Source organism: Lactuca virosa, chromosome 9, assembly GCF_052849685.1.
Source record: "Lactuca virosa cultivar CGN04683 chromosome 9, Lactuca_virosa_CGN04683_v6, whole genome shotgun sequence".
NCBI lineage: Eukaryota > Viridiplantae > Streptophyta > Magnoliopsida > Asterales > Asteraceae > Lactuca > Lactuca virosa.
In genome coordinates this window covers 60241874-60259300 of record NC_136434.1, presented here as the reverse complement: position 1 = coordinate 60259300, position 17427 = coordinate 60241874, and the positions used below count along the sequence as shown (strand labels likewise).

At 37.2% G+C, this 17427-nt stretch overlaps 1 protein-coding gene and 1 pseudogene across 2 annotated transcripts; one reads left to right on the top strand and one right to left on the bottom strand.

The window, feature by feature from the left end:
- The first annotated feature begins 633 nt into the window (after positions 1-633).
- Positions 634-3086, top strand: LOC145136830 (ER membrane protein complex subunit-like protein). The gene is made up of 8 exons (XM_079070939.1): positions 634-1055; positions 1656-1718; positions 1818-1913; positions 2008-2055; positions 2179-2250; positions 2363-2421; positions 2557-2659; positions 2758-3086. The coding sequence occupies exons 1-8, from the start codon at positions 726-728 to the stop codon at positions 2917-2919; spliced, it is 933 nt and encodes a 310-aa protein (XP_078927065.1). The 5' UTR covers positions 634-725; the 3' UTR covers positions 2920-3086.
- A 16-nt stretch (positions 3087-3102) lies between these two features.
- Positions 3103-12700, bottom strand: LOC145136828 (caffeic acid 3-O-methyltransferase-like; annotated as a pseudogene). The gene is made up of 4 exons (XR_013720729.1): positions 12224-12700; positions 3661-3975; positions 3491-3555; positions 3103-3404 (listed from the first exon to the last, which is right to left on the bottom strand). The product of XR_013720729.1 is annotated as a caffeic acid 3-O-methyltransferase-like (transcript).
- Between the last annotated feature and the right edge of the window lie 4727 nt (positions 12701-17427).

Genomic DNA, 17427 nt, shown 5'->3' with positions numbered 1-17427 from the left:
GGGTCTAAAATAACAAGTAATATGTAAAAATTGAGTCTTTTTTCAGAAAAGAAAAAAGTTTTAGGTCTAAAAAGAAAAAGAATCTAAATATAGGGTTTTTTATAAAAATAACCTTTTTAAAATCTAAAAAATGGTTATTTTCTTTAAATTTTTTTGGACGGTTAGTTTAATGAATTATATATAGATAACTAGGTGTAAGACCCGTATATTACACGGGTTGATTAAAAAAAGATTAAATATCAAAGTGTAAACAATAAGTATTTTTAAAATAAAATTGCGAAATAAGGAAAGAAGAAACGCTTATTACTATCACATTTATTACATTTAATACTTTACATATATAAATATAAGTATTATACGACTTTTTAATTTTAAAAATTGAAAAAACAGAAAATTGACACGTGAATATTATTTATTTTAAAAATATCACAAAATAACAAGTGTCAAAACTTATGAAAAATTGACATGCGACAAAATTGATCTTCATTTATTATTATTTATTATTGTAGAAGATTGTGAATAGATAAAGTAAAATATTTGAAATTGTATTTATCAAGTTACCATTGTGACATTAACCCTTTTTACCTGTTTAAACATTTTGATTCGTTATCAGATCATATATAAAAGAAGATGCAACAAGAAAAAGGGTTGAAAAGAAGGGGCTGGGTAGGAACTCTTGTATACAAGCACAGTGGTTTGATCTGCAAATCCTCCACCCTTCCACGATGAAACTCCCCAAATCTTTGATTCTCCTGCTCCTCTTCACTCTCTTGATAGTATCGAATTCATCTTTTCAATCCGACGAGCTTCTCGTCGACGATGAAGAATTTGGTCTAGAAGGCGGCCGTTCACCTGATATCGATGTCACGGTATCATCACCTCCAGTCATATCTCTTCCTCATTCCCCCCCACAACCTACTAGGAAGAGATCGGCAGATTCTGAATCTGACTCTAGAGTTCAGTTCGCTCTTGAACACGCGTTCGAGGATTCCGATGAGTTCTCCGCCGCCGGCACTTTTACTGCTCGACTTAAGACTTCTGCTCATGGCGGACAGGTATGATGGTTTTATAGTTGGTGGTGAATTTGTATGGAGATGTGGAGTATACGAGTGCTGCAAATTTGAATCTTATACTACAGAACTAGTCCCTGATTACTGATTAGATTTGCTAGGAATTAAACTGAAAGTCTTTCTCATTTTGTGGTGTTTGTTATGCGATTTACTGTATGTAGTTGATTCTTTACTCTGAATTGCAAAAAAAAAAAAAAAAAAAAAACATATCAATTGCGAAGCCGAACACTGCTTGTTATTTATTTGATTCAGGATTTCCCAGTTGTTGATGGCTTCAAACGTATATGATTATTGGTAACTGCACATGGAAGAAACATAGGGTTTACCATTGCCTCTCAAAATTTCATAGCTATCTTTCTTAGTCTGTCTGAAGATTAATAACTTGTCAAAAGAAATATTTTGTGAAGTAACTGAATGCAAATAAAAATAGCATACACTGTTGTCACTTTGTCATGCCATGAAGCTCAGTATAACTGTCCCTTTGCAGCTGATATATGCATGTGTTCCTTGTATAGTTCTATACCTCTAACATTATAAGAAGATCTTTAATCTCTTTGCTGATTTGGCATCTATTATGTGAATCAGATTCTTACAAAGCTTCGGTTTTCAAGGCATGATCTTACTGCAACAGAGAAGGAGAAGTTTAAAGTGATTCTTCATCCACTTACTCTTGCTGATTATATCGATTCTGTTTAAACTTTTACCTGTTTTGACTCTAATCTGCTTGTTGATGATATGTTTCTTCAGCAACTACTGGAAAGTGATGACTTCTACAGAATTAGGTTACCATCTAATGTATTACATCCTTCTGGGAAAGAGTATGTCATTTCCTCAGTGAAGGCAGTAAGTTTAAAACCATTAACCAGACATTATGCATCATTCTTTTATTGTGATATAAGCTGCTTAAAAGTGCTGTCTGTCTTTCTATTTACTTCAGAGATGTCTCCCAAAGGGTAGCTTGGATGAACATATTATTATACACATGGTAATTCTACTTTTCAGTAACTATAAATTATATATCTACCTATTTATTTCCTTGATTTACATTCATTATAACACCAAATATACATATAGTTATAAATCTTGTACTAATTCTGTATCATCACAGGAAGGTGTTAACATTCTAGCTGTCAACTATGGTTCTTTGGGGGGATGCCAGTATCCTAGGGAGTTGAGGCTGGTAAGTTAGTATGTAATAACATGGGTGCTCTATGTTATAATTTTATTTTTTTTTTAGTTTTTTATAAGTTGACCATTTATATTTGGTATGTGATTTGTTGTTTTTTAATCAGCCTTCAAAGTGGTCCTTCAACTCTCACACAGTCTTAAAGTACAGTGAGCTGGCACCAAGGTGAAATTTCCATGTTTTGTATTTTTTTTCACTTTTTGAGTATAGAAAGAATCCGGTTTATTTGCCACAAAGAGTTGCACACACCTTTTTTTTTTTCATACTAATATTAAAAGTTGTTTGTTGCAACTTAAACAGGACTCCATCATTTTCAGAAGATATTATTGGTGGTGTTGAGGCAGGAGTAGGAAATGAGGAAGGCGTAAAGCCATTGGAGGAGAGGTCCTTTTGGGCTAAATATGTGAGTTGTCTTTCTTTTACATAATGCTCTATTTCTTTATTTATTATTTTTTTTAAGTGTTTGTGATGAAGTTGATGTTGATAATTCCCTTGTTTCAGTGGATGTACTTGATTCCTCTTGGACTTGTTGTGATGAATGCTGTCACCCAAGCCATGAACCTGCCTGAGGAACAGGCGGCTGGTGGTGGCGGTGGTGCTCCAACACCGCAGGCAGTTGGTGCCGCTCCCCGGGGACAAAGTGCAGCAGTAAGAAGACGTTGATGCCACCTGTCATGTCATTAAGTAGTAGTCTTGTAAAATGACAATGATACATGTTTCACAGTTAACAGGATGACCCATTTTTTTTTTGTATTGAAGAGATGATTAAAGGGATTACATCTTTCCTTATGACATGTTCTTGTTTTATTACATAAAAGATTTCTTTTAAATTATTCTAACAAATATCAAACCCATAACTCTCTACTTGTAAAATTCAATCACATACATGTTACAAACACAACATTCTTTTCGAATCCCGCGCCTTTAGCTAACACAAGAAACTCATCCTCCATGCGCTCTTTTCCTCCAGGGTTTTGTGTCATCATGATTGCATCCATATGTGTAGTGAGTTTGTCAAAAGAGCTTGTGTTTGACAAAAAAGGAAGAATGTATTCAACTATAATAACTTTCCCATCATTTGGCAAAGCCTTGTAGCAATTCTTTAGCAACTTTGCACAATGATCATCGCTCCAGTCATGCAGTATCCACTATTATAATGGATTTCATATTTCCATTAGTTAATAATTTGTTAAATTCAAAACGTATATAACATGTTTTGAGGAAAATTAATTACCTTCATAAAAATGGCATCACCTTGCGGAACCTCTTCAAACATATCTCCTCCGATATATTCTATACCTACATTCATCATCAATTTCTAACTTGTTAAAACTAAAATCAAGAAACCAACCTCATTGTGATGGTTTTTGTTTGATTGTGTGCCTAACGACTAGATGAATATACCTGGATAAACTGGTGCATGCATGTCGGATCACATGTGGCAAATCAAAGTTAATGCCTTTAATGGTGGGATGTTTTGATGTAATGATATTGAGAGCAACTCCAAGACCACCTCCAACATCAACAACACGTTTGAGGTTGTCAAAGCCATGGTAGCACTCAAGAATTTCATTCATCATGATCGTAGTAAAATTCAACATGCCATTGTTGAAAGCCTCGTTGAACCTTGCATCTAATGCTGAATATTCAAATGCATGTGTTCCATGAACCTTGTCAAATGGAATACCACCTTCTAGCACCGCATCTTTAAGTTTAAACCTTGTTCAAGGAATAGAAAAAGAATGTAATGTCAATACATACATACATGCAAACATATATACATGCACACAAATACATACATACATACTTTATGTGTTACATATTTGACCAAATAGAGTATTATATGGAATGAGATCAATCATAAAATAAGTATATAACAAAATAGTTTTGACGTCTCCAATTGGATGTTTTTTTTTTCATACATACATAGTCATTGTAATTTCAAAATTTATCTCATTTGGTATAAACCCAACTCTAAAGCCTAACTTTTACACCAAATTTGGTGTAAAGTTGCTCTAAACCGAATTGATGTTGGTGAATGGTGCAACACCAAATTTGATGTTATACCATTTAGTAACATAAAATATAGTGTTCTAGTTATGTATGCTTAAAAGATAAAACTAGATAATGATGTTTTATAAAATTTCATATAGATAAAGATAGACTAACAAGGTTTTTTTTTTTTTTTTTTTTTTTTTTTTTTTTTTTTTGTGGAAAACGATTTATGACCAATGACCAGGATGATAGTATTTTGTTAAATTAAAATAATTGAAAATATAAAAAGTTTTAGAAGATTCAACCATTAAAGATGATTTAAGGTCATTAAACTTTTTTATTTGGCTAGATCTCTTACTTGTTTTTTACTATTCCTTTTACAACTTAATTTGTGATTTGTTTTTTTACAAGTTTTTTCATAATCTATTTTTCTTTTTTACAAGTTTTTTCACAATATGATTTTACAACTTAATTTTTTTGCTTTGTTTTTACATGATTTTCACAATTCGTTTTTACGACTTCATTTTTAATTGTTTTTTTTACTGTGTTTTTAAATGTTTTTCAAAATTCATTTTTTCATATCTTTTTTTTTTTCACAATCCATTTTTGCAACTTTATTTTTTATTTTGTTCTTAAAACATTTTCATAATTTGTTACAACAAACCAAATGTGAAAAATATGTAAAAATGAAGTAAAAGAAAATGTAAAAACGAAAGTTATAAAAATGAATTGTAAAAAAAGTGTAAGAAACTAGACAGTCAAGAAAAAATTCAATGGCCTTAGATAACAAAAAACAAATTTAGTGATATCTAACCAACCAAACTAACTAAAAAAACAAATTCAGAGACATTTTAAATCTTAAACAAAGTTTAGTTATTAATTAGCATAAATTTAATAGTTTAATGCCTAATTTTAACCTTAACTAGAATTAGGTGTTGGAAATTATGAAGGTATTATAGAAAGTTAGCTATTTTCCTTTATCCCACATTGATGGGGGAATAAACTTTGTGTAGGTTTATAAGTCTTTTCCCTTGATAGGCCTTCAAAGGCTTTAGTGGATCAAAGGAATGGGCCAAGCCCACACACACACGCCTAGCCTAGCACTAGCTGATGTCGTGATTGCGCGAAATGGCGAGATGAGGAGCTTCTATTTTGGCAAAGTTCGGACTTCGTAGATATGGCAACAAAATATTCTAGAAGGCTTAGAAAACGGCTAGCTTGGAGAGCAAGTCGTCGCCCTAGGGTTTCTAGGGGGCCGGCCCAAGAGGGGCCTCTTTATTGCCTTCTAGGGTTTCGATACCTATAAATACAGCTCTCTAGCGGCCGTATTTCATGTACGAAAATTGAAAGCTCTCTCTTTCTCTCTACGATTTCTTCCCGGTTTCTCAGTATTCATTTTGAGTTTATCGTTTTCCATTGCTGTTGGAAACTCGGTAAATCTGCATTAAATCTTGGGGTTTTACTCTGTTGCTTACAGTCGATAAAAGCGAAGTAAAAGCCTTAAGGACAAGAGTTCGATCTATGCAGTTATTACACGGTCAAGATCCAAGATCAGTCGTTAACAGGTTGGTTTTACAATATTGTCTTGTTTTTAATTTCGTGCAATAACAAGACACTCTCTTTCTACATTTCTTATAATCAGATCTAATCGAGAAGGATTAATCTGGTTTCTGGACGAAACTTGGTAATCATATTAATTATAATTGGATCTATTATTCGCAACTAATTGACATATACTTCTCAATATTATTTGTCGGTTTCCTTGCGTGTCTATGGTTATGATTCACAACAATCTTAAAGGTTTTTTTTATAATTTGTGTTTATAAATCAACAGACTAATGGATACCCAAATCCCAACTGCTAGTCTCCATTACATGAACTAAGAGTTTGCCAAGCTTGACCGATTCGATGGTCAGAACTACACCCGCTGAGCTGACAAGGTCAAGTTCATGCTTTATGTGCTAAAGATCGCCTATGTTTTGGACCCAAAACCGGCCCCAATTCCTGCTGATCCAATTCCCGAGGCGAGGAAAACTATGGATCCAATGATCATCTCTGATATGGAAAAGCAAAGGGCTCTGCGTAGAGAGTCTAAGGAACTGTATGTGGGTCACATCAAGAACTCAATGTCTGATCGGCTCTATGATCTTTACGCGCCGGTCAAAGATCCGAGAGAGTTATGGAGTGCTTTGGAACTCAAGTACAAGGTACATGAGGAAGTTACCAACAAGTACCTAGTGTCAAAGTACTTAGAGTTTCAAATGGCCGATGACAAACCTATCATGGAACAAGTGCATGAACTCTAGGTCATGGTCAACAAGTTGAACATGCTCTCTATCTCGATACCAGAACTCTTTCAGGTTGGTGCGATCATCGCAAAACTGCCACCCTCGTGGAAAGACTTCTCTAAGATAATGATGCACAAATCTGAGGACTACTCCTTGGATGATCTGATGAAACACCTTCGCATTGAGGAAGAAACTCGCATCAGAGACAAGCGTGGTAAAGTCGGATTAAGTGTGCACTGTGTATCAAACTGGGGGTTCTGGTCATAAGACCAAGTTTGGGGGACAAAACAAAAGGAACTTGGGACCTAAGAAACAAAGCTTCAAGAAACCAAGTCATCAGAATCCTAAATCAAATCCGAAGAGGGCCAGACCTTGCCACGTCTGCGGAGAAATTGGGCACTATGCGAGAGAATGCAAAGATCGCAAATCAGGACCGGTTGCACATGCAGTTGAGCAAGTGACTGATATGGTGGCAAGTGTGACCCTTGGAGAGATTTTCATGATCTCTTCGCTTACCCGAGCAATCTATGCTCGAGGATGGTTTGTAGATATTGGAGCCACTGTGCATGTTTGTGGGCAACGAGAGAGCTTCCGCACTTACTGTCCAATTCCACCAGGAACGATAGTTGTCTATGCTAATGGTCACAAAGCTAAAGTTCAAGGAATAGGTGATGTTCGTCTGAAGTTCACACGTGGTGAATGGGTTACCCTTCAAGATGTTCTTCATGTTCCTACTATCTTGAAGGGGTTGGTTTCTGCGGACAAGTTTGACAAAGGTGGGTTCAAGATGGTGCTTAAGAATGGCAAAATTGCGATCACTAAGGGCAGATGATATGTTGGGAGGGCGAATAATTGTTCAGGAATGTATCGTTTGTGTCTTAGTGATGATGGTAGTGCAAATGGGTCTAGTGTTGAGAGTAATGGTGTTAGTGCGAGTGTTTCAAGTGTGTCTAGTGTTACTAATAATGATATAATTGATGGATTGGCTGCTAATGTGAATGAAGTGAACTTTTCTGGTTATTTTGTTTGTTCAGTTTCTTTATGACATAAACGTTTAGCACACACTAATGTTAAGAACATTGAAAAAATGCAAACTAAAGGAATGTTAAAATATGACTCAAAAGATTTTGAAAAATGTGAAACTTGTATGAAATCAAAGTTTACAAAGAAACCATTTCCATAAGTTAAGAGAAATACATCATTACTTGAGTTGATTCATTATAATATATGTGAATTAAATTGAATACTTACTCGAGGAGGAAAAAGGTATTTCATCACATTCTGTGACGACTCCAGTCGATATCTACATGTTTATTTGTTGAGATCAAAAGATGAAGATTTTGATGCATTTAAACTGTATAAGCCTGAATTCGAAAATCAACTTGAAAGACACATCAAAATTCTTTGCTCGGATAGAGGCGAAAAATACTTCAACCAAGAGTTTGGCACATTCTGTGAAGAGAATGGAATTAAACATGAGAGAACTTCACCATATACTCCCCAACAAAATCGTTTGGCTGAAAGAAAGAACCGAACCCTTTGTGAAATGGTCAATTGTATGTTGAACCAATCGGGTCAACCAAACAATCTGTGGGGGGAAGCACTATTGACTGCTTGTTATGTTCATAATAGGATCACTAGTCGTGTGATTCCTACAAGCCCTTATGAGTTATGGAAAGGTAGAAAGCCTAACCAAGACTATTTGAAAGTGTGGGGTGTGTTGCTTATTATCGGACTCCCTCTCCTAAGCGAACCAAAATGGGAGCACGAGCTAATAAGAGTATATTTATTGGATATGCTCACAATAGCAAGGCTTACCATTTATTAGATACTGAATCATGTGTTGTTGTGGAATCCAGAGATGTGGAATTCTTTGAGGACAAGTTTTCTAGGGATGATGAAAAATCTAGTCATACAACACCTACAAGTACTTCTCGAGAAATACTCCCACCTTTTCCTATTGTGGAGGAACCATGGAGAAGCACTAGGGTTAGAATAGAGAAAAGTTTTGGAGACGATTTCTATTCTTATCTGGTCGAAGGAACACAAAAGAAAGTGACAAGAGAGGTCATCTTTTCCATTAACTTGGATGATGATCCTAAGACCTTTACTGAAGCCATGACGTCTAGAGATGCTCCTTTGTGGAAGGAATCCATCAATGATGAAATGGACTCAATTATGGGTAATGGAACTTGGGAGTTAGCTGATCTACCCAAGGGGAGGAGATCCATAGGATCTAAATGGATATTCAAGAGAAAATATCATCCAGATGGATCCATATCTGCCTATAAAGCAAGATTAGTTGCTAAAGGCTACAGGCAGCGAGAAGGGATCAATTATTTTGATACCTATGCCCCAGTTGCTAGGATTATTTCTATTAGAACTGTCATAGCAATATCAACTTTGAAAGGACTGTACATTCATGAAATGGATGTGGAGACAGCCTTTCTGAATGATTATCTTAAGGAGGAGATTTACTTAGAGAAATCTGAAGGTTTCGTGATACCCGGACAGAAAAACAAAGTTTGTAGACTTGTTAAATCGTTGTACGGGTTGAAACAAGCTCCCAAATAGTGGCATGAGAGATTTGACACCACTGTGACTGCTTTCGGATTTCAGCATAACAGTACTGACAAATGTATTTATTCCAAATACACATCCGATTACATAGTAGTAATATGTCTTTATATTGTTGATATGTTGATCATTGGCACTCACCTAGAAGGTATTCTTGAGACGAAGAAATACCTATCCTCGAACTTTAAGATGAAAGATCTTGGTGAAGTTGATACAGTTCTTGGTATCAAGGTGAAAAGGACAGGCAATCAGATTTCTCTGAGTCAATCTCATTACATAGAGAAAATTCAGACAAAGTTTCAACATTTGAATATTAAGGAATTCAACACTGCTGTTGATTCAAGTGCGAAATGTGAATTCTGGACGAGTAGTGGCTCAACTAGAATATGCAAGTGCAATTAGGAGCATGATGTATGCTACTCATTGCACTCGATCTGACATCACATTCGCTGTAAGCAAACTGAGTCAATATACTATCAATCCAGTGACAGAGCACTGGAAGGCAGTGGGTAGAGTACTAGGATACCTGAAAAGGACAAGTACTTTTAAGTTGATGTATTCGTCATCAAATGGAATTCTAGAAGGGTATTCTGATGCTAGTTGGATAGATCACACCAGTGACTCGAGATCCACAAGTGGTTGGGTTTATACTCTAGCTGGCGGTGCTATTTCTTGGGCGAGCAAGAAACAGACATGCATAACTCATTCAATGATGGAAGCAGAGCTAATTGCCTTAGCAGCAATGGGCAAAGAGGCAGAGTGGATTCGTGATCTACTTATGGATATCCGTCTGTGGGATATTCCAATGCCTTCAATACCCATGTACTGTGACAGTGAGGCCACACTGTCTAAAGTATGTAATGCGGTATCTAATCGGAAGTCGATACATCTAGGTATGAGACATAATTTTGTGAGACAACTAATTGAAAGTGGTATCATCAAGGTTATCTATGTCAAGACAAGTAGGAACTTGGCATATCCGTTTACCAAACATCCGACGAGAGATTTGGTTACATTTACCACGAGAGTCATGGGTATAAGACCACAATAGAATCGCTTAGTGATGGAAACCCAACTTGGCATTAGTGCTCCTAATTCTCAAGTTTAAAGGGTAACAATGAAGTCACTAACGATAGAAGGTACTATCATTAATGATAGATCTATGTGAGGTAGGATAATACGTCATTGCCGAGAACGAGGTTGATTTACAACTCTTAACAAAGTTTTGGAGACATCTAAGCAACGAAGATGTTATAAAAGTTTGCCTATATGATCTAGAGGTGGTGCTGCCTCAAGCGAAGATTAGTGGTTTATCTTCTAAAGGGTCATGAAAAGAATTTATAGCACATGACCATATTAGCGCACAGGGAGAACGCAAAGACGGCATGCGATGTGTAGGGGTAAACTGGAGAGGTCACAAGGTTCATGGTTTAAACCTATACGGATACCATTGAATCGGTCTCTTCTTGTTTGTTCTCATTAAACTAGGGTTTAATCTTCGTGACACCCGAGTGACATCATATGTCTGAGTGAAAGGAAACTTTCCAACTTGGTAGAGGATTGTTGGAAACTATGAAGGTATAATAGCAAGTTGACTATTTTCCTTTATCCCACATTGGTGGGGGAAGAAACCTTGTGTAGGTTTATAAGTCTTTTCACTTGATAGGCCTTCAAAAGCTTTAGTGGATCAAAGAAATGGGCCAAACCCACACACGCGCGCCTAGCCTAGCCTAGCCTAGCACTAGCTGACGTCGTGAGTGCGCGAAATGGCCTAATTTAGGCGCACTTGGCACTTAGCATGATGCATCGGTCGTTGGGAGCTGAGGAGCTTCTATTTTTGACGAAGTTCGGGTCAAATCGGTTTGACCGGTCTGGTCAAACGGTTGACTTCGTGGATATGACAACAAAATATTCTAGAAGGCTTAGAAAACGGATAGCTTGGAGAACAAGTCGTCGCCCTAGGGTTTCTATGGGCCGACCCAAGAGGGGCCTCTTTATTGCCTTCTAGGGTTTCAATACCTATAAATACAACTCTCTGGGAGCCGTATTTCATGTCCGAAAATTGAAAGCTCTCTCTTTCTCTTTGCGATTTCTTCCCGGTTTCTTAGTATTCACTTTGCGTTTATCGTTTCCATTGCTGTTGGAAACTCAGTAAATCTGCATTAAATCTTGGGGTTTTACTCTGTTGCTTACAGCCGATAAAAACGACGTAAAAACCTTTAAAGACAGGAGTTCGATCCATGCAGTTATTACACAATCAAGATCCAAGATCAGCCGTCAACATGTTGGTTTTACATAATTGTCTTGTTTTTAATTTCGTCCAATAATAGGACACTCTCCTTCTACCTTTCTTATAATCAGATCTAATCGAGAATGATTAATCTGGTTTCTGGACGAAACTTGGTAATTATATTAATTATAATTGGATCTATTATTCGCAACTAATCGACATATAATTCTCAATTTTATTTGTCGGTTTCCTTGCGTGTCTATGGTTATGATTCACAACATTAGGCATGTTAACTTTTTAGTAATTTCATCATCAGTATTTTGGTTAAATACAATCAGTCTAGATCATATACAAAGTACATATGCTAAGAATCAACAAGAAAAAAAAAAAAAACTAAACAATTGACAAAATATATTAGTTAGCAACAAAGTATTTTGAAAATATGTTGGGATAATTGTTGTGACTTGTTAGAATTTCAACTAATACACTTCGTAAATGTTAAAGTGTATAGTTGCATTAAACCAAAATATTGATGAACCGACGAAAGAATGTCGAGATGTTTTTTTACCGAATGACTTAAATGATACATTTTTTAAAAGTACAGTGAATAGGTTTGTAAGAGAAAAACAACTTAAGTGAGATAAATAAAAAAATACGTTATTATCAGACTTTATGCATATTAAATACGTCTATAACTCATGTCATCAATTACTTGATTGATAAATTCTATTATCATAGATAATCTAAAATAAACTAAATTGATGTTTACTGTATAAAAATATGGTTGATTCATTTTTTTTTATCGAATATGCAAATCAAAATTCGTAGAAAATACGATTAAAACTAAAACTAAAATTACGGGTACAATTCGACGTACCAACTTTCGATGAACACTTTATCTTGAAGCAACTCCATAACAGGACATAAAGAGACCCCATCTTTGTTTGGAATAAAGTATTTGGCAACAGAGGTGAGTCCATACACTCGAACCAACCCCAACTCATGGTCTCGTTGATTGCAAGTAACAACCGAATAACTAGCGAGCAACCGAAACATTCGATCGAGCATCTGGTGGGCACTCGGGTTTGTAATGGACAAACGAGACACGATCTCATGAGCCGAGAGTTGTGCACTGGGCCCCGCCTCGGCTATTGTCTCGAATACCTTGAGCTTGATTGCAGTCACCAACACCATGGTCAATGATGTAGAGGTAACCAGTTGCATTGCATATGCGAAATCCTCCTCCCTCGAACCCATTTTCAACAGCTGAGCAATCCGTTTAATAACTAATTTATAGAAACTTTGTTGGAAATACCTTATAGCACTCCATACCTCAATTGACCCCTCTTTATATATGTAATCATTTAGAAACTCACTACACAATTTAGGTAGATTAATTTGGCTGATTTCACGATTTTAGGAATCATTGATTAGCTTGCTAATTTTGATATTTTTCAAGCTAGACTCTTAGGTTTGGCCATCATATATACATATAGCAATATAGGTCATTTTCACTAAAACTATAGCATGCCTATATAAAATTACTAGTATACGCTATGACGGTAAATTGATATATAATGTATTTTGGTATATCACGGACTTATTATTTTATGCTACAAGTTTATATGTTAGTTTTGATATTTTTCAAACTAGAATCTTATTTTTGGACTATACACATCAATATAGTTTATTTTGACTAAAATTATATTGTGCCTATATAATCTTTACTAAAATATGCTATTATGGTAAGTTGATATATAATTTATTTGGTATATCAGATAGATTTATTAGACGAAGCAGTATGGGTCACCACAACACCATTAAGGCTGATATGACATGCCCATAACGACATGATAACGGGGAGCACACCGCCCCTTTCCTCATTATGGTGCCTCTTGTGCGCTTTACGACGGATTGAAACGGGAGATTTATGACCGTTGCTTACTACACCGTTGATAAACGGTCAAGTTAATAAAAAAAACTTATTTTCTTACCTATAAATACTACGCATTTTACCCCATATTTTTTACACCATTCTTTCATTTCTCTCTACATTTATAAAATTCACTACTTCAACCAAAAAAATGGAGTAAAACCCAAACACCCCTCCACCAAACCCAAACCCACAATCAAACACAACCTCTCCTTTCGAATTTGCCGGTTACGAAAATTATTTTAACCTATTATCCTTTCAAAGTTCACCACAAATCCCATACCAAAGAACTTGTTTCAACCCCGCCTCACCTCCAATCCAATTCCCTTCATCACCTTACATTCAACAATTGTTTTTTTGGACAAAACCCAAATTTACAACAAAACCTTTTCCGGACTTTCTCTTCATTGCCACAAACACAAACAACCACCTAACCACCACCAACACAATCATTGGTCGAAGTCGTTACCGAAACACAAGCAGGAGGGGAAGAGGGAAAGGGAAACGAAAAGGGAAAGGGAAAGGAAAAGTTGTTGTCACGGAAAATGAAGAAATTCCAGAATGATGGACACCGGAGGAGGAATACACTTTAGCGGAAGCATGATGTGGGACTTCAAAAAATGAAAGTCACAGAAATGGACAGAAGAAAGGTGCTTATTGGGAAGTAGTGCTCGCCAAATTTCACGGTCTTTTGAATAGAAAACCATATCGCAGTTGCGATATGCTTAATAGTAAATGGACTCAAATAAATAGGCAGTGCACAAAATTCAAGGCATTTTACAACATGCTTCAGTCGGGTCGTGATGTGTCATGTGTTTGAGTTTGATAAAGTATGGGGGATGATTTGAATAGATGCAAAATGGCTTAAAACTCCTACATCAATAGAGGTTTAATCGAAGAGGTCTCGAAATTCGAGTACGCTGGACGTTTCAGACACACATACTCACATCGACCTCAACGCTGACACCGATGAGATTTCAGATGAGTTGAAACTTGAGCACTCAAATTTCCTTTGCAAGAGAGGAGAAGGAGCGACACAAACGAGAACAAATTACGTTATAACACCATGGGTGTATTATAACATGGTGACCATTTCCTACAATGATGTTATAACACTATGGGTGATGTGAGGTGGCACCTTTTTGGTGTTATAACATGTTGCCCATACCCACTAGGCTTAGAAAGGTGTTGCTTAAATCTTGTTTGACATGAAAGGTGCAGGTTGAGTGAATTAGACGTTAAAAGATGACATAGCCTATCACGATCTATTCCTGAATCCTATTTCTTGGATAAACATATACTATTTTCTCGTGGATAAGCATCACATTCATGAACCCATTTCAATATAGAATGCGAAACTACTTACATACATATTAAGGCGAAGACGACAACGTCAACAACAACAACATGTAACAACCTAAAAATAGAGGTAAAATTTTTCATTTTAAAAATCATCGATCCATACATCAGGTGTCTCAAAATCAATCACAATACAATGTATCAAAATCATCAAAGTAAAATAATAATCAATGCGGAATCATAAGGGGGATGATGTGTGATCATGCCGAGCCCTTCCCTTTCGAACCGGAATTACTCGAAACATTAACATGAAACTGTAAGCACAAAGCTGAGTGAGTTCTCCAAAACACCACATACCATACTAATCAGTGGGCCCAACCTTGTGGTATATTCCAACCCAACATACAATAATGGGCCCAACCATGGGGTATATTTCAACCCAATCATACCATAATGAGCCCAACCCTACGGTTTATCTCAATCCAAACATACAATAATGGGACTAAACTTGGGGTGTATTTAAACCCAATCATACATACAAGAGTCACAAAGACAACTAACATTCTACATAACACAATCCGGTGGGCTGACATTGGTGCCTTCGACCCACAAGTACAGTGAAGACACTCACCTCAATCGATAGCCAGATAAAAGTCACACTCGAGCTGCTGCTACAAAAGCTCTTCACACTAAACATATACAAAACAACCCTAATTAGCAATTAAGGTGATAATCCATAATCAAGGTTCCATTACATACTTTCTCTCTCTAGGGTAAAAGACCATTTTACCCTTCCATGGCCATGATCCACTGAACTTGACCTAAAGTCTGTTTTGACCAAAAGTCAACATCTATGGGGTACGCCATGCTACCATGCTCTACGCCTAGCGTAGAGCCTTCGAATGGAAATCGGGACAAAATCAGGCTACACACTGCGTAGCCAAGATTACGCCCCGCATACCAACACTGTTTCCCAACTTTCTCAATAAGTCCTTAAATCCTTAAGACCAAACGTCCAATTCTCAAATCTGAACCTAATGGACGTCTAGAGTGATAAAGTTCCTGACTTTATGCCTTTGCATGGATTAATGGAGCACAATACCAAACCCCAGTTCCATATCATCCTATAATGACCTCAAAATCTTGAATGGGTGAAACATAGCAACCAAGATCCTATTTTTATGACATGTGAACCTCAAAAACAACAAGAAATGACAACCTTAAGCTCTAGAGTAGCTCTTAATCTCAAGAAAAAAATCATGGGACTAGAAGCATGCAAACCAAAAAGCTAACCTAGATCTAACCCAATGAATCATAAAGGTGAGAACTTTATACCTTGTGAGGTTGGGAAATGAGATGAACATTCTATATCTTCACGCTTGAGCCACACCAATCCTCAATGATAGACTTCTCCTTCTTCAAAATGCACCAAAAGCACTCAAAAAACTCAAAACAAGCTCACAAGGGATTAGGGTTTCGAAAAAACTGCTTGGGAGAGTGGATGTTGAGCATGTGGAAGCTCTCAAGAGATTAGAGCCTTTAAATAGGGCTCACAACCACTCAAAATAGGGTTTGAACTCTAAGTACCTACGTCCTACGTAACCAAGATTACGCCCATCGTAGGGAGAGAATCCCCCACATGCACTTAATGACTTACCCCCTGCGTATATGCCTTATACGCCCCGCTTAGACCCAAAATTCTCAATATATTAAATTTTAAATAACATAAGGAAATGTACCTGAGGAACGGGCGTTACAACTCTTCCCCACTTGAATCAGAATTCGTCCTCAAAGTCCGTTGCAACAAATAAGTCCGGATATTGCTCTGTCATCTCTCCCTTAGGTTCCCAAGTGCACTCAGAACCCTTCCGATGCCGCCACTGCACTTTCACCAAGTTCACCAATTGGTTGCTTTGAGTCTTTGTCTTCCTGTCGAGAATCGCAATCAGTCTCTCTACACAGTTCAGGCGCTCATCAACCTGAATGTCATCTAAGGGCACTACTACTGAATCATATTCTAAACACTTCCGCAACTGAGAGATGTGGAAAGTGTTGCGGATCTGACGAAGCTCATCAGGTAGTTCCAGCCGATACGCAACCTTGCCCACCCGGGCAATAATCCTGAAGGGTCCAATAAACCGGGGGCCCAACTTGCCCCGTTTCCGGAATTGAATGACACCTTTCCAAGATGATACCTTCAGAAGCACAAAATCTCCGACCTGAAACTCGAGGTCCGAACGTCGCCGATCAACATAGCTCTTCTGGCGACTATGCATGGTTTGTTCCTGATCGCTCACCTTCTGTATCAACTCGGTAGTCTTGAGTACTATCTCAGTACTCCCCATAACTCGGTGCCCGACCTCGCCCCAACAAACTGTCCAACATCTCCTCCCATAAAGCCTATTAAAGGGCGGTCGATCGATATTGGCATGGTAGCTATTGTTATAGGAGAACTCGGCCAGTGGAAGATAAGTATCCCAACTCCCTCTAAAATATAGCACACACGCCCTGAGCATATATTCGAGCATTTAATCGTCCGCTCACTCTATCTATCGGTCTGGGGGTGGTATGCTGTACTGAAATGCAACTGAGTACCCAACTCCTCATGAAACTTCTTCCAAAACCTACTGGTGAAGCAAACATCTCGATCCGAAACCACCAAAATTGGCACCCCATGTCGAACCACCACCTCCCTGATGTAGATGTCAGTCATTTTCTCGGTGGAAATGCTATCGAAAAGAGGTATGAAATGAGCACTCTTGGTCAATCTATCCACGATGAACCAAATAGAATCAACCCCACGTGCCATCCTCAACAACTTTGTGATAAAATCCATGGTAATATCTTCC